Source organism: Oreochromis aureus, linkage group 6 (genome assembly GCF_013358895.1).
Source record: "Oreochromis aureus strain Israel breed Guangdong linkage group 6, ZZ_aureus, whole genome shotgun sequence".
NCBI lineage: Eukaryota > Metazoa > Chordata > Actinopteri > Cichliformes > Cichlidae > Oreochromis > Oreochromis aureus.
The window spans coordinates 39,114,598-39,136,901 of record NC_052947.1 but is presented as its reverse complement, the minus strand read 5'-3'; the positions used below and the strand labels follow the sequence as shown (position 1 = coordinate 39,136,901).

General features: G+C 40.2%; 2 protein-coding genes across 2 annotated transcripts; both read right to left on the bottom strand.

The window, feature by feature from the left end:
- Positions 1-1,619: 1,619 nt before the first annotated feature.
- Positions 1,620-5,317, bottom strand: cwc25 (CWC25 spliceosome associated protein homolog). Its single transcript, XM_031739841.2, has 9 exons — positions 5,184-5,317; positions 4,532-4,704; positions 4,199-4,435; positions 4,038-4,107; positions 3,755-3,906; positions 3,564-3,636; positions 2,633-2,841; positions 2,209-2,376; positions 1,620-2,100 (listed from the first exon to the last, which is right to left on the bottom strand). Exons 1-9 carry the CDS (start codon positions 5,199-5,201, stop codon positions 1,989-1,991), a joined length of 1,212 nt encoding a protein of 403 aa, XP_031595701.1. The 5' UTR covers positions 5,202-5,317; the 3' UTR covers positions 1,620-1,988.
- Positions 5,318-8,304: 2,987 nt separating this feature from the next.
- On the bottom strand, positions 8,305-20,883 carry LOC116320260 (transcription factor Sp6-like). Its single transcript, XM_031739826.2, has 2 exons — positions 20,688-20,883; positions 8,305-12,950 (listed from the first exon to the last, which is right to left on the bottom strand). The coding sequence occupies exon 2, from the start codon at positions 12,828-12,830 to the stop codon at positions 11,910-11,912; it is 921 nt and encodes a 306-aa protein (XP_031595686.1). The 5' UTR covers positions 12,831-12,950; positions 20,688-20,883; the 3' UTR covers positions 8,305-11,909.
- Between the last annotated feature and the right edge of the window lie 1,421 nt (positions 20,884-22,304).

Sequence of the window (22,304 nt, the reverse complement as noted above, 5' to 3'; positions counted from 1 at the left end):
TGTATATAATACACCAGGATATGACCACACAGTAATTAAAACATAATGCAGCAGCAAAAGCATGAATGCTGGCAACGTCGATGGCCTCTACAAAGATTCCCCACAGAAGTCAAAAGTTGGGTTTTTGATTTGGCTCCTGGGACTTGAATTAGTGGAGGGGAGAACAGGTAAAGCTGTATGTGTTAAAGTCTAAGGAGCTTGGAAAGAAAAGCATCTGGACTTCTTTCCTTGAAGATGTTTCACTTCTCTTCCAAGAAGCTTCTTCAGTTCTAAGAGCAATTGGTAGAGTCTCAGATTTTAAGCCCTAGAGGCTCATGGACCTCCTATTGATCCTCTATCTAATCATACGAGCCAAGACCCACTGGTGTGGGTCACAATCAGCCAAGATTTCAGGTGAACCCATTGTGAAACCTAGCCCACCCTATCATGTGATTTCTGAGGTCAAATGGCCCAGGATGTTTGTGGGCGTTAAGACTTCCAGGAAGGGATCTCAAAACTGCATTATAGATGGCAGGCAGTTGGTGTCGTAAGCCACCGCCTCTGTTCAAAGATGGTCATTCACAGTGGACATAGACAGCTTCTTTCACTCCTCTTTCAAACCATCTGTCTTCTCCTCCAAAATGTGAACACTGGCTTCCTTGAAAGAGTGACCTTTGTCCTTTAGATGCAGATGGACAGCCAAGTCTTGTCACATTGAGGTGGCTCTTCTATGTTGTGCCATGCGTTTATGAAGTAGCTGTTTGGTGTCTGCAATGTAGAGGTCTGAGCATTCCTTGCTGCATTGTACAGCATACACTACATTGTTAAGTTTGTGTTTGGGAGTTTTGTCTTTGGGATGAACCTGTTTTTGTCTGAGTGTGTGGCTGGTCTGTGTCAAACAGCAACTGTCAGAAAAGAAAAATGGTGCAAGTTCTGAAGTACCACAAACTGCAATTCTCTAAAGTCCACTTGAAGTCAGCTGCAAAGTGTTAAAATGCTCAACTTTACAGCAGAAATAAACATGTTTACAGACAGACACAAATGGATTTCAGCCTCTCCTGATAGTTTTCAGAACGCAGGCATGGCGGTGATATTTTTTTTTAACCCTTTCATCTGTGTATTGTAGTTTAGAGCATGACAGCTCAGATAGGTGTGATGACAGAGGCAGTTGTAGCTGTGATTGCTAAGCTTCACCTCCTGTAGCCACTGAGCTTCACAGAGTGCTCTTGATGCTGTTGGTCCACTAATGCAATTGTGACATCCATTATGGTTTGCAGTGAAATACAGAACTTTGGTTTTGGGGAACTTTTAACATTTTCTTGGTTAGATTGCATGAATTAGCTGGTCTGTGTGTGTCTGTGAGATGTGCTTATACAGCTCGATGACTAAGCTAGTTAACTATTATATAGTTACATAACTGCTTTACTTTGATTTCAAATGAGCTTTACCATGCTAATATATTTATTTTGACACATTTTATTCTATTTCCACTCTCTTTATTTGATCTGTTTGATCTTAACTTTCACGTGCGGTAAGTAAAGGAATTCCCCCACTTCAGGGTATTCAAAGTATATCTTCTCTTAAATAACAGTCTATGATCAGTGACAAGTGGCATTTAAAAAAAGAATGAATAATACAAATCCAGAAATGTAGTTTTTATACCATTTGTTGCTCACAGTACCAAATGAATATTACAAAAGTATTTGAGATAAGAGGTCCTATCAATATGTAAAAACAAAAACAGTAAATTGCACAAACTTACATTAACCTTATAAACAGTTATATGATTTGAAGAAAGTAGCTAAAACACATGAAGCAACAACAGGCCTTTTGTACTGTACATATGAATACTGTGACATCTGCTTTTCAAATTAAAAGCCTGTGTTTGAATTCCTGACAGGCTCGCAGCTCACCTGCCCCAGTCCACTTAAAAAAAAAACAAAAACCTATAAAATGGTGTGTGGCAGTCTTTTTAGTCAGTTCATTGACTGTAATGTGAATTTTTGTCTTTATCGTTTCATGAAGTTTTCCAGGGAGGCTGGCGTCCTCTGAATGGAGTGGATATTTCTCTTCACTCTATCCTCTAAGGAGGAGCTCGCAGCACTCTCCAGCTTCATGTTGCTGCAAGATGACAAAGGTCAGTTACTGAAACTTAAAATGCACAAACAGACACAAATAACTAATCTGATTATCAGACTTGTATCCACAAACATCACACTCTGAACTTACTGGATGAAGCCAGCATGGCGGTCATGCTTGGCGTTTTGTTCCCTCTGCTTCTCCTGCTCGTCCTGCCTCTTATAGCGCTTCACATTATTCTCCCTGTCCTCCTCCCTCTGCTTGGCTTGGTCCATCATCTCACGCCTCTTTCGCTCCATCTCCTCTGCAGAGAGCTTCCTACATCAGACAGAACAACATGGAAAATTAACCAGTTCAGCGTGGGTGGTGATAAAGATGAGATTTTATGTAACACGTTACAATTTAAGCAGCCCGCTCTCTGCCCATCTTAACACACGTATCACAGTTACAACAATGATAATATTTACATGTGCTTGCAAAAAAAGAGCAGATCAAAGCAGTTATTGCAATATTTAATCAGTTATCATACCAATACGTTCACAAACATATTTTTTGGAGATGTGTACACTCTTACTTGGACACGTGGTTCCTCTGTCTCTGGTAGCGATCCTTCTGTGGGCTGGGAGCTCTGGGTTCCTGCTTCTTTTCACTCCGATGTGAAGAGGATGAAGTGTAGGAGCGGCTGTCCTTGTAATTCCTGTGAGGTGATCGGGATCGGCTCCTCTCACGCCGCCCTGAGTGACCGGAGGAGGTCGAGGTCTGTTGATGTCTGCCTGTTGGGAGCTGATGGAAAAGACCAAAAATCAGGAATACATTTCAGGGGGGGTCTCCCCTCACAGTGGATTGGGTCGGAAACCCCCAGGAAAAAGAAAAGCTGCATGCTGGTCTTAACAAACAAAACAAAAAAACAACAACAAAAAAAAAAACAACAACACTTGCAAAGAAACTTTAGCTCCCTGGTCACCGGGAGTCCCTTATTTCTACTTGTTGAAGGCTTTCAACTTCTACTCTCGTGCTGTATGTGCAGCTTACACAGAGAATTGTGGGTCAGAATGGCAGAATGTGAACACACTCATGCATGCATTCTGCATGCATATTAAAGTTTTTCCAGGCATGCTGAACAAGGTTAATATTTTGTGGATATTTATGAGCATATTTACTAAAAACACTTTAAAGATGAAGCGATTGGTTTTGCCAGTGCACATCTGATTAATCACTTCCACACCTGTTACAATTTGTTACCCACTCATGATGCAGAGAATATCCCTTAATTTGGAACTAACGAAGCAAAGCATGACTCTACCCTTTAACCTGATGAGCTTTGCTGTTTAGTTATGGCACATTTACTTTTCACAAATACAAGCTTGAACTTAAGACACCCTGCAGACTTTCCCTTTAGAGGCTCTAGGACTGTTTCCCACACAGTGGATGTCTCAGAGATCAGATGCTGAAAATGTAGGATAAGTCATGTGCATGTGTGTGATCACAGTAGCTGTGGTACAGACCTGTAGACCATAGCCTGGATGATGATGATGAGAATGAGATTTGGTGTCTGAGGAGTTGTCTCGTGGGTGTGACCTGAAAAACAAATCAAAAATGATATATAAAAAAAAGTGGTACTTATGAGCAATTTGCTGGTTTGCATGGAAGTCTCATAACATACTGCAATCATTTCTGAAACAACCTCTTTACTAACCTGTGTTTCTTCTCATCGTCTTCCTCTGAGCTCGAACTTGAACTCCTCCTCTTATGCTTCTTTTCCTTCCTTCTGTCTTTGTCTCCTTTCTTCTCCTTCTTCTCCTTCTTCCTCTTCTTTTTCTTTTCTTTCTTGTCAAGGTTTTGGCGAAGCTGTTTAAAAACAACCAAACAAATACAAATATTTACATGATGGAAATCATCAGCCTGTAATAATAATGCTTTTTAGGATGTTATATCTCATTAACCAACACCGATACCAGCTTTTTGGACCTTAACGTTACCATTTCTTTAATTTTCTTCATCTTTACTGGATTAGTCAGGACTTCTCTCTTCTTTGCTTCCTCACGTTTCCTTTACAACACCAACAAAACACAAACATGATCATCTGCAAAATTACCAATATCTTCAGAACAAATCAAAAGAGAGTGGCACGTTCACTCACCTGATTTCAAACAGGGGGTCTTCCCTGATCTTGGCAGCCAAATCCAAGCTGGAGGCAGGGGTGGCGGGGTTAAATATGGACCCAGGCAGGAGGCCTGTCTCAGCTGAGGGACCGCTCTCTGGCTCCTCATACTGGTCAGTGATCTGCTTGTCAATGGGGCGCCCAAGCAGGTACTCATCCCTGGACACCTGACCGGCAGGGCCCTGGTACATCCAGTCCAACCGATCATCTTTTTTTCTGTCACCATCCAAGAAAAGTACAGCATATCTCAGACATAACGTTCTTCTTTGAACCATTAACTTATCGTTCCTCATAACACAGGAGATAACTCACTTTAAAACGCCGGTTTCCTCTGCATATTTTGTCATTTCTTCTCGGGCTCGTTCCTCCTTCAGCTGCTTCTGGAGCTCCTCGATCTTTTTACGTTCAGCCTCATGTTTCTGCTCAGCTTTCCAGACACGCTCAATGTTTTTCATAGTCTGGGGGTGCCAGCTCTTTTTCAAGTTCTGGTAGAAAACATGTCAAAACCATCAACGGCTACATCATTGGAAACCACCAGGAGCTCCCTTTTAGTGGACAATAACTAGCCGAAGGCTTTAATATCTCTAGTTCTTAATTTTCTTAATTTTACTCTACTGGGATGTGACTTGACAACAAAATCTATAACACTTCATATCTATAAGTACATTCTACACAGAAAAAATAAGTAAAATATTTATAAAAGGTTTCTGATCTCAAAATTTAATCATATTTATAATCCACAGCTAGTTAAGAAATAAGGAGACCCCAGTTAAAGTAAATATGGCCGAACTTAACTATGCTTCCTACAGAATTCCAAAAGCTTTTAATTCAAGCCCTAAATGTGTGTGTATGACATGTAAGCAAACATCTATAAATTAAATATTATTTTCAATGGAGTTTGGCATTAGCGTTGTTTCTTCCCCGGCGCATGCGCCCGTAGTGAAAGATTAAGACTCAGACTTACCAGATCGCCGCCTCCCATCTTGAAAAACGTTTCTTTTCAGCCCCAAAGAGAAATGGAAAAGGCCAAAACTGACCGTTAGCGACTGAAGGTGAAACCACGAAAGTTTTTCACCAGCTGGAAAATGGAGCTGCCGACGCTTGAGTGTGACGCGTTTTGTGTATATCCTGTTTTTAATATTTCGTCTTCCGGTTTTAGCTCATGGTGCTTTTACTGGTCCTTAAAAAAACTCCGTTAAATGAGGTGCTTTCGGTGGCAAGCATAGACTACATGTGTAAAATCTTTATTAAAATTATATAAGTGCGTATTATTATATTGCACATATAGGTTTCTATATTAAAGCCATTATTATACATAGTCATTTTTTATGAAAATGAAACAATAATATACAGTCTACTGCTGAAACTGACTTAAAAATTACAGCAATTTATTTTTTCCAGCTAAGAAGCCTTTAATAAAGCCTTTAAAATCCTGCCATGAGTTCTGCCTGTTTAAATATTTATATTGGCATCGAAGAGCCGTATGTTGTCCCCGAACACAACACCTTCAGGGGGTTTATTGGGGTCATTTATCCTTAGATGCGTCTTACCAAGATTTACGGTGCAAAATATGACTAAAACTTCAAAGTAATAAAATCTCCCATCAAAGGTGAGTCATAAGTAATTTTTTAAAACATTTTCCACAAAAACAATTACCAGTCAAATTGACAGTTCTGAAAGTAACCATTTCCACACAATTAATTATTAGAATATTTTGTTTTTAATCGTCTAGTAGGAAAATTGTATTTTTAAATCAATGTTTGCCTTACAGTTTATTATTTTAGTTTAAATTAAAGAATGTCAGTATTTTATTACAGACCTTCTGTCAGGTTGTATGGCCAAACAACTGTTTGTTTGTTTCTCAGCTTAATATTATATGCATATTGGCCATTTTATTAGTTACACCCTACTAATATCAGGCTGGACTCCCTTTTTTTTTGCTGTCTTAAATCTTTGTGGTGTAGAATCAACAAGGTGCTTAAAACATTCCTTGGAGATTTTGGTCCATGTTTACATGATAGCATCACAAGCTGCAGATTTGTCAGCTGCACATCCATGATGAGACTCTCCTGTCCTACCACATCCCAAAGGTGCTCTATAGGACTGAGATCTGATGACTGTGGAGGCCATTTGATTACAGTAAACTCACTGTCATGTTCAAACATTTTGTGTCAAGGTGTGATATATCCCTGGAAGTAGTCATCAGAAGATGGGTACACTGTGGATGGACAAACCATCTAGGTCAGGGTGGAACAGAATGAATGATCAAATATATTTTCAGATACAATCCCCTTCATGAGTAAAGTCATCTGGAGAAGAAATCAAATAAATAATTGTTGTGAAAAACCTACCTTTAAAATGGTCCATTGTGAGAAAGAAATTAAGACTCTTAAGCAAGATGATTGCACATCGTTCTCACTTTCTTCCCTCCAAATTAGAGGCGGGGTTTAGAAGGTGGCAAGAAAGGGACTTATAATGTTGGGTCAGCTATTTGAGGCAGACGAGCTGTGTCTTCTGAAGAGCTTCAGCTCAAACATGCAGCACATGATTTTTCAGAGGTACTTATAGCTGAGAGCCTACATGTACAGAAACACAAAGAATGGGACAAGCTATGTGCCACACCACCAAGTATGGAGCAGTTCTTTATGTTAACAATCAAATGAGCTATTAAAAAGAAGATCAATATGTTGGGCACCAGAAAAAGCAACAATTGGATATTCCTACTGAGAGTTGTTTTATTCATTGCTAAGAAGATGATCACAGTAACCTGGCTGAGGCCACAGTGGGTCAATGGTGGGTCAATAGAAGGAGAGGGCGAAGGAGGTTTACAGATTTACTTTCATTACAATGAACCTCAGTACTTCCTCTTTAATTCCTCTGATGTTTACTCCCACCACCACCTTTCTTATCCCTAATTCATAGATATATGATCCATATTGTTAGATCTCAGAGTATTTTTATGACACCCGGCGGATGTTATTATTTATGTTTGGTTACTCCTTATTTCTCTCATTTCATGTAGTTATGGAGCAAATATGGAGCGTAAGAACATCAGAAATTGTGGACTGATTTTTAGGAAGAAAGAAAGAAAGATGTAATTGCACTGACACTATATCTGTCAAATGGAGACGTGAATGATTGGACTGTCTGATTGCACTTGATGAATAAGAAGAAGTTAAAAAACTAAAAGGATAAACATGGATAGGAACAATACTCAGGTAGGCTGTGGCATTTAAACAGTGCTCAGTCGGTACTAGGGGTCAAAGATGTGCCAATAAAATATCCCCCACAACACCCCCAGAAGCCCAAACCATTGACACAAATCAGGTGGATTCATGCTTCCTGATATTTACACCCAATAATGACTCTATTACCTGAGACTCATAAGACCAGGTAAAGTTTTTCCAATCTGTTATGGTCCAACTTCGCAGAGACTGTAAGTTGTGGTCTCAGTTTCCTGTTCTTAGCTGATGAAAGTGGCACTCAGTGTGGTCTTCTGCTACTGAGTTCAACATGTATGCTCAGGGATACTTCCCGGCATACCTTAGTTGCAAAGCTTGAATTAATACTGCCTTCCTATTGGCTCGAAGCAGTCTGGCCATTCCTCTCTGACCTCTGGAATAAACAAGGAATTTTCACCCGGACAACTGCCGCTCACTGGATATTTTCTCTTTCTCTGTCTATTCTTTATGAACCCAGAGATGGTTGTGTGTGAAATCCCAGCAGATCAGCAGTTTGTGAAATACTCAGATAAGTCCGTCTGGCACCAACAACCATACCACAGTCAAACTCACTTAAATCCCCTTTCTTCTCCATTCTGATGCTCGGTTTGAACTTCAGTAGGTTGTCGTCACCATGTCTACATGTCTAAATGCCCTGAGTTGTTATTGTGTGATTGGCTGATTAGATATTTGCATTAACAAGCAGTGGAACAAGTATACCTAACGAAGTGAGTGCATTATTATTATTATTTGTCTCTTTTTTTCTGGGTGCAAATTAAAACAAAAAGAAATTCAGAAATTCTGCCTCCTATAAATAAAAGTTAAACATGAACACAGAATATATACATATATCTTTATTTAATAAAGGGCAATAATAGATTAAATACGTTATTACACCGAGATATTTAACTTATTAAAAGTTTTTGAACTTATTTTATTACAGTCTCCACAACTATTACATTTACTACAGTAACCAATTCAAAATGTTGTCCATAAAAGGAAAGAACTCAGAAATTATTACTATTATTATTATTAATAATAATAATAGTCAATACACAATAATTGACTAATGTTTAAGCATTGTCTTTCATTTGTTATTATACATTAATACAGCAACTGTGAGCCTCCAGTAATTCAAGCTCTCTAATATATAAAAATCTGCCTAACGTCTGCGACGGTTTACATACATCCTAAAAGTGTTTTACACTTTAAAGCTGCTCGCACTGCTTGCTACACAACTACCAATCATACAATATCGATTATGAAAGTTAACTACCCAAAACAAGTAACCAAAGCTCTTTCTGCTGCTGGTCTGCCAGCGCAGCCTCTCTCGGCACGTTAACGCTGCAGAAAAAGGGAGTCGAACGGTGCTTGTGTTTCAGCAAAGTGTTCTGTTAGATGACGTGTCTCTGAAAATAAAAACAAAACTGCAGCAGCTCTTATTGAAATGGAAATGGGGGCTGGAAACGTTTGGAAGAACTATATGAAACCACTCAATGAGGAAATCCAGGAGTGCACCGCTCGGTCAGATGACATATGTGATGACAGCGTGAAGATTTTGAGCCATTCTGACATTTTCTTTCACATGTTTATGACATGACCATCATGTTCCACCTCTTTTATGTACCGCCTGTTCACAGCAGGGAGATTCAAGTACGACCACACCTTCTGTGTTAAAGGTTCAAAAGTGAACCGGAGGGCTTTCAGCTTCAAGCCGGCAGATAGTAATCATGAAACAGTGTGAACCTGGGTCCACACGATCCACTATTTCCACCCTTCCTGTGCAATATATTCTAGTGTAGTCCGTTTGTGTTTTGAGAGATGTTGCACTGCATTGGTTGCTCCTCATTTGCCAAAAGCTGTGGTCTAGAACTCTTTTCTTTAATATAAAACAAAGGCACATAAGTTCTCAAATAAGCAACCTTGTCGGTCCAGTTTGGAACAGAAAGCTCATGAGAGGTGTGTCATTGTGTGTTAGTAGCACCTTTATTGAAAAGGTGAGCAGCTATCAACCATCTACTGTAACACTGCCTAACAGCACACTCATCAAGTGTCAAATGCTGGAATGTGGCGCCCGCCCTTCCCGAAAACTCGATGGGACACATAAGACGTCATGCCCCTCTGATTAGGCCGGCCTGTGTTTAACCGCTCTGACTCGCTGTGGTTCAGTGTGAACAAGCAAAGGCGTCATAACGACGGGGGTGTCACCTGACAGACTCAAGGTGGAATATCTGTGTGAAAAACGATAGGGGGGGCCATAAGAGCTGAAAAATAAAGCCAACATGGAAAAGGCAAAAATGCAGTACCTCTAATGTCCACTTGAGGGACTCCAAAAGTGTTTTTTTTCTCTCTTTTCATAAAAAATTTTGTTTTTAGAACTCATCTACTTGTTTAATTAAGTTAATGGTGCAGCTGTGTTGACTGACACGTGAGCTTTACAGTTTGCTGATAACTTAGCACTCCGCCCTTTTATCCATACACGGTTACTTCTAGCTAAAAAAACAAACAAACAAAAAACAAAACAAAACAAAAAACAACATGGTGCTAATGAGTGCAAAACCATTACTTTATCACGGTGGCAATGTCCATCTTTATGCTTTTAAAAAAAATGTTGTTGTTTTTTTTTGTTTTTTTTTAAAGATTTTCTTTTGTGTTATTTTAATTTTGGCCTCTTGGGGGCAGCAGGAAAACCAGTAAATGCTGGTGTATTTTAAATCTGTATTTGATTTTTAGAATTATACCCTATATTTGTAAAAGTACTGAGCCGCACGTCTTAAACTTTGAATTTAGGTGTTTTCAGTTGCATTGGCACAGCTGTGTAACATCAAGCACCTCGCCAGGCAGTCTGCTTTTACAGACACTGAAAAAATTGGCATTAACATCAGCACAAAAACTGTGCACTGGGAGCTGCTGCAGATGCAATGTGTAGGTGGCCCAGTACTTTTGTCCATATAGTGTATTTTTTGCCCCTTGAATATTGTGAGTTTAATATTGACTCCCTTTTATTAAAAAAAATAAAATAAAGTTTTGTAGTTTTATGTTTTGCAGCGAGTTGCTTGCTCTGTCTGTTTAGAGGCAGCAGTGAGCTGGAAGCATGATTCATGGGTGAAGCTGAAACAACAGTAAAGGTGAGGGCAGATAAACCAAAACAATGACCTAAAAGATGCTAAAACATAGAGTACAGATGAGATGAATGAGTGGTGACTCATCAAGTGAGCTCTTTCACATTACACATTTGAGCCATTGTTACAAAAGCTGCAGTTAAATGCAGCTTTAAATGGCGGGACTGCATCGGGCTCCGGATAAACCTCTTAGCAGTCATCGTCAGTGACCCATTTAATGTTGGGGCCACGGTTTGGTTGTGTTTTAGCCACAACTCATAAAAAAGTAAGAACATCAGCTCTATCCTTAACCTTAAATGGCAGATGTAGCAGAAGGAGTATTTCTCTGTGCAAGCCTGTCGTGTTGACAGGGCCGATCTGTGGAGTTGTGTTTGTCTTGCTGCCAGATGTGACTTCTCTCATCGGCGTGTCTCGACAGAAACCGGGCTTCATTTCACCAGCCGGCATTTCCCATCCGCCCGCCATTCAGCCTCCGTCCTTGTGAGTTTTTCACATCACTGTAGTAGTTTTTTTCTTTGTTGCGCTCCCAGTGGAACACCTGTTCACATTCTCCTACTGTGTGTTAATAAGTGCCACTGTAGCAGTGACATAAACACAGTATTTTGGTAAACACTAGCCATTGTAGTGCATAATTTTCTATATTATATTATATTATATTATATTATATTATATTATATTATATTATATTATATTATATTATCACCAGCCTTATTTTGGCCATAGTACAACATTAAAGTTGTATTTCCTTTGGATTACAGACCATTTTAATCATTGTCACACTCTTTGGTCTTCTGGACTTTCACCCATTCAAATGGCTGCTAACCTACATCTTCTTCCAGTACAGTAGGCTACACACACGTGTGGTAACAGTCTTAACATAAGGAAAATATCAATATTACTGTCTGCTTTCCTTGAAACTGTTAAACTCAATGCTCTTTTCTTCCAGTTACACATTTGATCTGATTGTAAACAAGCTACCTAACCACCTTCTCATGAACTCATGTCAGTCTCTTGGGCTACTGGTGGCTGTAGCGCTAGCAGCAATCGAAGTCCAGCAACAAGCTGCAGCTTCAGCTCCATCGCCTCCTTCGCCACCTTTCACCTTTAGTAGTCACAGACGAAAGGTTTACACACAAGATCAATAGGATTCCTGCTTTTCAGCGTGCCGTGGCATCACGGTTTATCACATTTGTGTGATAAATTCACAGGACCACACATACATATTTTTTGTTCCATCAGTGTTCATCAGTGAAAGAGTGTTCATACCTTCCTTCTACTCTCTAATCTATCATGAAACTATGACACCTCTGTGAGGTGATGGCAACCCTTTAACTGAACGCGACGCAGCTAGCCCGACTGCCCCGTCACGCTGGAGACGGAGGCGTCTGTCTCACACTTCAGCTTCAGTGGAGGATCTGTGCTGTCAGACACATTTGAGGATGACTGGGGAGGTGTAGATGCATCAAAGCTCTTATCCCCCCTCCCATCTCCGTTTAGCCTGTCCTCCCCTTGTCCTGGTGGGGACTCGTGCGTGCGCATGTGCTTGGCCAGGTGGTCGTTGCGCATAAACACTCTGGGACATAATGCGCAGCTGAACTTCTTGGCGCCAGTGTGCGTCTGTAGGTGTCGCTGTAGTTCATCAGAGCGCGTGAACCTCTTGCCACAGAACAGCCAGTTGCAGACGAACGGCCTGTCTCCGCTGTGCCAGCGCAGGTGAGCCTTCAGATGGGAGGTCTTGGCATAGGCTTTGCCACAGCCGGGGATGTGACAATTGTGCATGTGCTTCCTTCTGCTGTCGTCAGTGCTCTGGCCCATTTGCTCAGCGTGGACACAATTAGGGCAGCGGCACACAGCCTGGCTGCCGCCTCTGGAAGAAGAGCGGCGCTGGGGCTTGGGGCGAGCTGACACAGACGTCTCCTGAGGTTCCTCCATTGAGAAGGTTTCTTGCTGCAGCATTTCGGGGGCTAGTGGCTCCATCTTGAAGCCGTCCTGGGGGAAGAGATGGGATGGTTGCGAGGGTGGAGCGTGCTGAGCCGGGGGCAGGGTGCACAGCTGTGGGTCAGAGCCATAGGGCCCCAGAGAAGGCTGCAAACCCATGGAGCCGCCTGGATTCACTGAAGGCAGGCCCACACCTTGACCCGTCTGTAGGTCTATCCAACTGCCTGCTTGGACGTCTCTGTGAAGGTCCCACCAGGAAGCGATGTTCATGTCGTCTGAGCTGCCACTAGGTGGTGCTGTCCGTAACCAGGGCTCGTACGGGTGGGCCATGTGAGCAGCTCGTGCAGGTGCAAATCTGTGGATGAGGTCACCTGCTCAAAGTGTTGTTCAGTGTCTTTTGGGTTACACTGAGATGATTACCACATGACAGGATGGTGACGCATTAAAAACCTGCAGAAAGAAAGAGAAGACTGTTATGGAAGTACTAACGAGACCAAGTTTATTTTTCAGGAGACACAAACAAAGTCTAAAATATGGAGACATTTATTATTGAAATGCTTAATAGGAATGAGCAGTTTTCATTCCTATCAAGTATTTCTATAATAAATATCTTTATGAGTTTTCTTTTAGCCTTCTGAAGAAAATTGAATGCACTATTAAAAGCAGCCTGGCTGCTTTTGACGCCCTTCAGAGAGGAAAAAAACAACCTGTGTCAAACAGATAGAAAACACGTCATTGTGATGCAGCAGGCTCCACCAAGTCTGACCTTTTCAGGCCGTTCCCAAAAGAGAGAGACCTCACTAAACATAGGGTTTGACTCCAAAAAAGCTGGGAGAGGATTCAACTTCTGCTGTTTTAACGTTCTAACAATAACAAAAAGGTCAAACATAAAACTTGTTGAGCAACGAGGACAACAAGCTTTTAAAAGCAATCAAGAATAAAACAAAAGCACAAAAAAAGCAAATTTACAAAAGCAATCCAAGACTTCATCTCCCCACTAAGACCCAAAACTCTCTGAACAACATGCATGAACGAGTCCCTCGCGTTGAGATGTACATCTGGATGAAGATTAGTTTGTTACAGTTGTTCCTCCTTCACACAATTCTAATCAATCTGTCCAAAACTTCCTGGATCCGGATTTGAAAAGACTCCATATGTTAATCACTTTCAAATCAGGTCAAAAGCCCCATCTGTGTTAAAAACAAGCCAATCCAAAAACCTTTTCTGCTCTGACAGGAAGCACGAAATTAAGATTTATTTTTAGTCTATTTCTAAAAAAGGCTTAAAAAGTGTCTTAAAAATGTGTCTTAAGGATGAGGTTAGGATAACGTAAAAGCAGACAGGTCCAGAGCTGAGTTACCAGGACACGCTCGGACACCCTCAGACCTTTACCTGGACGCCCACCCTGGAAAAACGTAATGAAACGTAATGAAAAGAGACAGCGCTGCTAGACGCCCATTTAAAATGAAAAGCCATCTATTCTGGTCAAAAGATGACCCATCTAATTAGAACCCAGACTCATCCTTCTGTGAAGTGGAGTTGATTACACAGAATAATACAAGTAACAAACACGTGTTGTGTTAAATTGCTGACGCTGTCTCAGGACTGGACATGAGGTTGATGTAGATCACTGCTAAATCTAAGTTGTTCTTTTTTTATTTTTTTAACACCATGAAGAGACAAATTTTCTCCTTTTACTTTTCGACCACCATTAGAAATAACTGGGAGGTTTTTTAAGGCCATGGCTGGTTGACTAGATGGTGATGGGAACCCAGCAGAACAAAGAGGATAATGAGGAATTAAAACTTCATCAATAAACTCAGGCGCTTGAAAAAGTAAAGCCTCGTAAGTCATGAGCAGAATTTTAAAATGGACTGAAAACTAAATTAGCACCAGTGCAAGGAGGCCAAACTGGGTAATGTAAGAAGAGCGTGTGGTTTTTATCAGAAGTCAGGCTGCTGAGATGTGTAGTCGAAAGCTGAGCTAAACTTAACAGCTCAACGGCACGCTAAGGAGGAAATAAAAGCAAGAGTAACTTCTTCTGTAACATTTCTTTGACCTTCAGAATATTCCCGAGTTGTTGGAAACATGATTGTACCATTTTTCTGTGTGTCATATTGTGTGTATGTGTGTGTTTTTGAACCTCAGAGGAGCTGACGTTCAGGCCTAAATCCGCCTGTCTACAACATTTAAATAACCAACCCTAAGCACACCTCCTTCGTCACCATGGATACTGCAGTTCTCACGCTGCATGGCCGTGGAGACGGAGGAGAGGGGGGAGCCGGACGTGTCCAGGCAGAGGCCTGCTACGTGCATCCGCTGCCAGGTACTTCCCATGGAGGACGGTCAAAGACAAGCACAAAGAAAACAACATCATCGGCCTGCACTGAGGCAGCGCCGGGGGGAGGATAATGATGGTTAGATGGGGGAGGGACGAGAGGAAAGGGGGGTGTTGACAGGAGAGCAGTTTGGTAAAGGAAGAAGTTCCAGGGAGGTATGGCTGCAGGCCAAGATCTATTTGTACGTCTCTGAGGTTTTGGAGATGAAACCTGGCAGACAGGAGAACCAGTTTTTTATGAATCACACATGATTTACAACAACAGCCCTCCAGGCGAGACCCGTGAAGCGCCCTGCCCCTTACACACCGGAGGCAGAAAGCATCAACAGTTACAGACTGACGACATTCATGAGCCTGAGAATGGGAGTCGACGACAAAATGAGAACAATTACTTTACGTCTATAATCACGGGCACACGCGCTGAAATAGCATCCTGCGCCTAACACGCTCCAGGAATGCAAACCGCAGCAGCGTCAGTGGGATGGGCTCAGATTTCCAGGTGACACAAAGCTTGTTAAAGGTGGACAAGTCTGTGGAAGCTTTGACAAGAAGCTACCAGCCCGTGAGGTTTGTCCTTGGCCCAAGATGATCTTGTTGACTTCCACTAACCCCCACCCACCTCAGCCCAACCATGAACATCTGTAATTATCTTTACAGCAGGAAACAATAAAGTAGTCTGAAGCTTTAGAGGCTGGTATGGCAGTCTGGAGATGATTTGGTGATATCTGACAGGTTGTGTGAAAACACGAGCTTCATGGACATCCTGTCCGATGCGTAGATCACTTAGCAGCAGGTTGAACTGGCATCAGATGTAGCAAGTAGGTGAAGTTGGGCTTGGCGACAGTGAAGTATCCCCTGAGTCATTCCTCCACATACATTATTCTGTGACTGTGATTTTGTTATTTTGTGATTTTTTTTAGCCTTTAAAACAGGGGAGGGGGAACTCCAGGCCTCAAGGGCCAGTGTCCTGCAGGTTTTAGACATGTCCTGGATCCAACACAGCTGATATGATTTAAATGGCTAAATTACCTCCTCAACATGTCTTGGATATCCCCAGAGGTCTGGTAATGAACTAGTCACTAATCATTCAGGTAAGTTGACCCAGGGTGAGATCTAAAACCTGCATGACACTGGCACTTGAGGCCTGGAGTTCAATACCCTGCTTTAAAAAGACGTCACTTTACATCTAAATTTGGTTTAAAAATCGTCTTTTCTGGCTCTTACGACGATGTGAATTTGACCTAATTTCAACCACTGAGGATTTTTCAATGATTAAAAGTTGAGTCGTACATCATAGTAGATATTTCAATCACACTTACATGGTATTTTCAGATGTTACAAAATATCTGTATTCATTGTATTTTATGTAAAATCTTTTCTATATTTATTTTTATATATTAGATAGATAGATAGATAGATAGATAGATAGATAGATAGATAGATAGATAGATAGATAGATAGATAGATAGATAGATAGATAGATAGATAGATAGATAGATAGATAGATAGATAGATAGATTTTTCTATTTCTAGACATCTTTTTGACTACCTGTAAAAATAGTTTGTCAGCTCTCACTTCTCAGCCAAATCTCAGCATTATAGTGGATTTTTTCTGTAGGTATGTCATAACCGCAAACTCTACTGAAACACTATACTATAACTTACGTCATAGCCTAAGCCTTAACCTAAGCCGTAGCCGTAACCTGATGTAAATGTAACTACACTTGCACTGACACACCTGTGAATGCTGGTAACAGGCTGAAAGTCTGTTACCAGCATAAAGTCTAAATTATTAGGCTTTTAGACACCTGCAAATGAATTTTTTTGACAGGTGGGTTAGGTAGCTGTTCCAGAGTGCAGGTAAAGGTCAAAGTGTGATTGAATCCTTACTTTTCTTTTCTCTTCTCTTTATTTTTATGTATGATTTCTTATTTCTGGGCTTTTTAGCTCTACCAAAGACTCCGTGCGATTGGTTCAGTTCGTGTGTTCACAGGATTACAAGTTAGTATGACAATTTTAAGCCTGTTTTTAGAGCGATTTGTTTTTGGAGTTGATCTGGATCCAAAACCTTATCCAGAACCTTTTTTGAAAGATTCTTTATCACTGCTATATGAATCAAAAAATTGATTTTATAAATAAATATCCACAAATATATATCAAAAGTGATAAAGAGGTATTTTTTCAATGAGCAAAGAAGACCGTTTTAGACCTTTTCCTTTGCTTGTCTTTTCTGCAAGTTTTTCGTGTGTGGCGTGCATCCTGAATGTTGGGTCATTTCAGTCAAACCATGCATACAACATTTCCTTCTCAAAAGCTCACCCAAAGCCACTCAGAGATGTTTTCTTGTCTCAATGAAATCATAAAGCAATTTGTTTGGAATTCCCACATGAAAGGTCTGTCGTTAAAGGTCCAGCTGATTTAGCTCCTGTCAGCCTGGAGCCAGAGCTACATACTGCTCTGTAATTTTTTGAGAATGTGACATGGCGGCACAGCGGCACAGTCCCTCCACGAATTTGCTCTTACTGACATAAACAAATCAAGCTCTTTGCTTAAGTGCTGGAAGCACTGCGAGCTCCTAAGAGGAACAGCTGGCATGGGGAGGGAGCGAGGGGAGGCCCCCGGGGGAGGATGGTTCAGAGCAATGACAGAGTTTTGGTCATAAAACCTGTCTGACCAAGACTCAGCAGAGCCACAATTTACGAGCCTGCCACTGAGAAAGAAGAGGCAGATTGAGGGAGTGATGAGAAAGACAGAACTCGTTACTGTTAGTCCATCAGCTGGTGATTTTCTAATTGTTTCTACTCAGAAAACTTAACTGAGTATCAACAAATCTCGGACGTTTTCATCAGGCCTGGTTTAACTATAAGTCTGTTGCACATTTAAGAATAAAGCTATTAAAACAGTCATGTTAGTACTCCAAAAGGACTAGTTTGGGAGTGGAGGTCAGAGTGGAGGTCATGTCATGTGTTTCAAACACTGATAGCGGATATGTGAGAAAAGGATTGCCATGCTTACAAAAGACATTAAAGCAAACATTAAAAAGTCCTGTAATGACCACAGTCTGACTCCAGACATGTAAAAGATGTGGTGGGCCTTGCAAACTGTCTTCTTCCATAGATTACAGGTCCCCTAGACTGAAGGACTATCTTGTTGTTTATACTGTTAGACCAAAAATCAGGAAATTTAAAGTCCATCATCTCATCTCCCACACGGGGATAAAACAGGTAAAATAGCCATTCTGTTTCCACTCTGGGTCAGATAGCATTTAGCCCACAGAAGATGTTAAAACGAACAATTAAAAGTCCAAAGTCTGACTCCAGACCTGTGGAAGATCTGCTGTTCCTTTTAATCTGTCAGTCTGTCATCCCATATTATCCGAGATATAGAACAAACAGTTACATTGTCTACACTCCGAAAAGACCAGTTTCAGTGCGAGGGCTTTTAGAGCAGTCTGTTTGAACCTGCTTGAGCTGCATTATAAATGGAGAGGAGCTCAGATTTGTGGCAGGAGTCACATCTGTTTTCAGAAGACAGAATAAAATATATGATTCAAACACATGTCTATCAAAATTAAACATTTCTGAACTTTGTGCTGTTCAGCTGCAGAACAAAAGTTAAAAACTCTTTTAGTGACAAAAGTTTGACTTCAGACGTGTGAAAAATCCAGTACCCGATGTCATTTACAGATCCAGTTTAACAACCATCCGTCTACTTTCCCATATCATCAGAGACGTAGAACCACACAGTTAAAACGGTAACGCTGACACTTACAAGGAGTTTGGTTTAACCTGCAAGAAGTGCATGACGTGTAGAGTGGAGTGCATGTTTATGGCAGAGAATATATGAATGGCAAACTTCAAAATCAAACATTTCTGAACTCTGTAGAGTGACCAGATGTGAGAAAACGTTTGCCATCAGTAGAAAATGATGTTAAAACAAACATTAAAACCTTGTGTAGGGGCTACAGTCTGACCAGTGGTCCAGTTTAACTGCAGTCCAGATGTACAACAACATAGGTGAACGCTGGCACTCCAGAAAGACAAGCTCAGTGTCAAATGACATTTATAAGAAGTTTGTTTTAACCTGTTTAAATACCTCGTGGGTGGAGAGGAGACCACCTTTGTGCAGGAGTCATGGCTGTTGTCAGAAGGGTGAATAAAAAACAAGCTTCAAACACATTTCTCTCAACACCAGATGTTTTGAACTTTGCAGAGTGGCCGTACGTGAGCAAATGTTCTCCATCAGTACAAATAGATGTGAAAACAATGATGCAGCCACCGTAGTCCAAGACGATTTGCACACCTGGGCGAAGGATCAAGTTAGAGGTGTGCAAAGAGTGAGATGTGGGGGCTGCTAATCTCTCCCTCTGCACTTTAACTGTGAGAGATGGTTTAGATATGAGTGACAGCTTTACATGTCAGACACTGATTCATACTCAGCTGCGTAAAATTAATTTCCTGCAACACATTTTTTTTTGTTAGTACTTTCAATCAAAAATCTGTTTCACAGTGACTCCACGGAGGTTTAGAGTCGGTCGCTCTACTAGAAGTGACAAGGTATTTTATTTTTGCTGATTTTGACAAACTTTATAAAGTGTTTTGTTTCTCAGATCTTCGCCGTCACAAGCTGTCCTTCAGCACAGACTTCTCTTTATACACTTTAAATAAATAGACAAATTTTAAATCATTTAAAAAGATCAGACCTGTTCTTCTTCTTAGTGTGTGTCCAGCAAAATGTAGTCATATACTGTGCAATTACTAATATATTATTCAAGATCACCCCCCTACTCCATTTTTTTTAGGACTTTTAAAAAATGTATGACATAATAGTTTTTACTTTTAACAACAAAAAGTAAAATACGATGCTTTGTTTTACATTAAGTCTATCAAACACTTTAAATGCACATTCATCATTTGCAACAATAAAGTGCCAATTACATTCTTCATGACATCATTATCTATGTCAAATAAATCAAATGGAAAACACTTCTGAGTAAAACTGTACCTACAGTGTGGTTCAGCTGCTTTAATCAAACAAAGATCTTAATCTGAAGCTCTGATTTCTCAGCACTGTTGGCATTTTCAGAGTAAAACCTTTCCCATACAAACTAATTTAACTAAAAAAAAACTCTAATCAAGCTTCACGTTGAAAGATATCTTTCACTTTTTAAAACCTTTTTTTAAAACCTAATTTACACTTTTCTATACTTTTTAAAATATATGTTTTTAAAAATCCCCCAGTTTGGATTGTATGCAATTAGGGATTTACAGTATCATCATTAGTTAGGCAATAATTTTCTAATAGGAAAACCAGACTGATCGCACTGAGATTAGACTAAAATCTGATTTGATTTCCCTGAAATTTATTAAGTGAAATCTTGGTCTTAAATTTAAGGTCAAATATTTTATGATTTTATTTCATCATTCCATTAATTATTTAATATAACAGACTGGGTCAACTTGTTGGTTTTTTTTCTTCCTGCAGAAATCTTTTATTCTGATCTGATTACAGCTGTAAAACAACAATTTAACAATCTCGAATTTCTATTTCCTAAAACTGGCGTTTATTGGCCAAAATCTAAATACATAACCTAAAATTAAGTGCCAGTCGCTGGTTAGCCTCTATAACGTGAATTTATCCAGTAAGTAACCTGCGTACGCTACCTAACATGTTGTATTTTCAGACTTTCAATTTATAAATAAAAACCTCCAGTTAACTTGAAGCCTGGAAGACTTTCCATCAGTTTGATGAAGATTTTAAATACTTCATTGTGATTTTTGTTTATAACAGACATACGGTACCACACAGAGGTCGCAGCAGATGTCAGAAAGTTAAAACACCAGCCTTACCTGTCCGCCCTACAGAGGTGCTGCCGCTGTGATTTTCTTTTGGAAGTAAACTCTGTCTCGGCTCTGCTCCGCTGCTCTTGCCCTTGTTGGAAAAATGCGCGCAGAAAAGTAAAATCCTCATCATATTTCATCTGCTTTTCTCCATCGCAGACGGTCCAGGTGAGGTGAAAGGCTGTCAGAGTTTTGGCGCACAGGTAAGCAGCATTCTCAGTTGTGACACAGTCTATGATAGGCTGCGCGTCTTGAGCCCCTCCAGGCTCCGCCCCCTCCTGCCGGTGCTCCGTCTCACCCCCCCTTTGAAGATGTGCTCTCGGCGGCTGTAGCTGAGGAAACGACTCGCTTTAGGAAAACAGGGGATCAGAGGAACAGCCTGTCAGAGCTGCAGTGGTGGGATACAAGTCAATTTACTCATCAGCGTATTAATACATCCTCCAAAACAGTTAAGAGGAAATACTACAGTTTTTATTCTCTGATTACTTCAGTGGGATTATGCAGTTACAGATCAGTCAGACCACCAGGAGACAGACACATAGAAACATAAACTGGCTCCAGATGAATCAGCTATACACGATAATGTATCACCAATGATGCTCTGATGATATATACTACTATATATATAATATATATTACTTTTGTGTTCTTTTTTGCATTGACCTTAATGGATTTTGCAGAAATGTTATGCTTGTCATCAGCTGTTTTCACTTTGTGTTGCTACCCCAGTGTTTAATGTTAAAAGACAAAACTATATTCTAACATTTTGACTTCTTACTCACCTACAGATTTGTTTCTCTAACAATGCAAAAGTATCTGCCACCAAAAATAATATTTTAAAAAAACAGTAAAGACTGTGAAACAATCTCCACACATGCTGAGATGAAAACATTTACTCTTTAAGAACAGTTTTAATTTATTTACATTTGTTTCATTAGTATGCACATATAGAAAAATAGAACAAACTAAATAAATTGATTCTTAGTTAATAGTACATACACTCAGTTGTTAAGCCTTGAAAAAAATAATTGTAATAATCTCATTTATTTACATACAAAAAATGATGCTTGTAAATAAAGTAGATTTATGGATGTATACATCTGTATTAAAAAGTTATGTGCATTTCCTTCTTAACATTGATATGTTGTAAGAAATTACACAAAGAAAACCAGAGTCAAACATATACAAATGCATATATGGACTAATAAGCTTAGCTCCACTTTATATCTTCTACCAGATCTTTCCCTCCACGCTGCAGAAGCTTTGATCTTCGTTGATAATAATCTGCAAAGCATTCAAAATCTGCTGACAGTTTGTTACTTGACACAAATATCAAACATGTGTACTGCAGTTTAACTTAATCACTTTTATGTCTGAAGTCACAATCTGATTAAAACAGGACCGGGTTTACTGACGGACTACAGCCTTTCAGTCAGACAGATGAGCTCATGAATCCTGTGACTGCACATACTCGTGACATGTAGGGCGATCACACACAGACTTTTTCTCCTGCATCCAAAATATTTTGAGTCTTACACCAAAACGTTTTTGATTTTCTCTCCAAGGACAATCACATGCATAAATTATTTTTAAAAATTAAAGCATAGATTTTTTGTGTGTGGTTGA

Excerpts from the sequence above, each read along its gene's own strand:
- cwc25 (XM_031739841.2), bottom strand. Across the intron at positions 3,907-4,037 it reads TGAAGAAAATTAAAGAAATG|CTTCGCCAAAACCTTGACAA; the intron begins GTAACGTTAAGG and ends GTTTTTAAACAG. Across the intron at positions 2,842-3,563 it reads ATCCAGGCTATGGTCTACAG|CTCCCAACAGGCAGACATCA; the intron begins GTCTGTACCACA and ends CTTTTCCATCAG.
- LOC116320260 (XM_031739826.2), bottom strand. The coding sequence starts at position 12,830 with ATGGCCCACCCGTACGAGCCCTGGTTACGGACAGCACCACCTAGTGGC.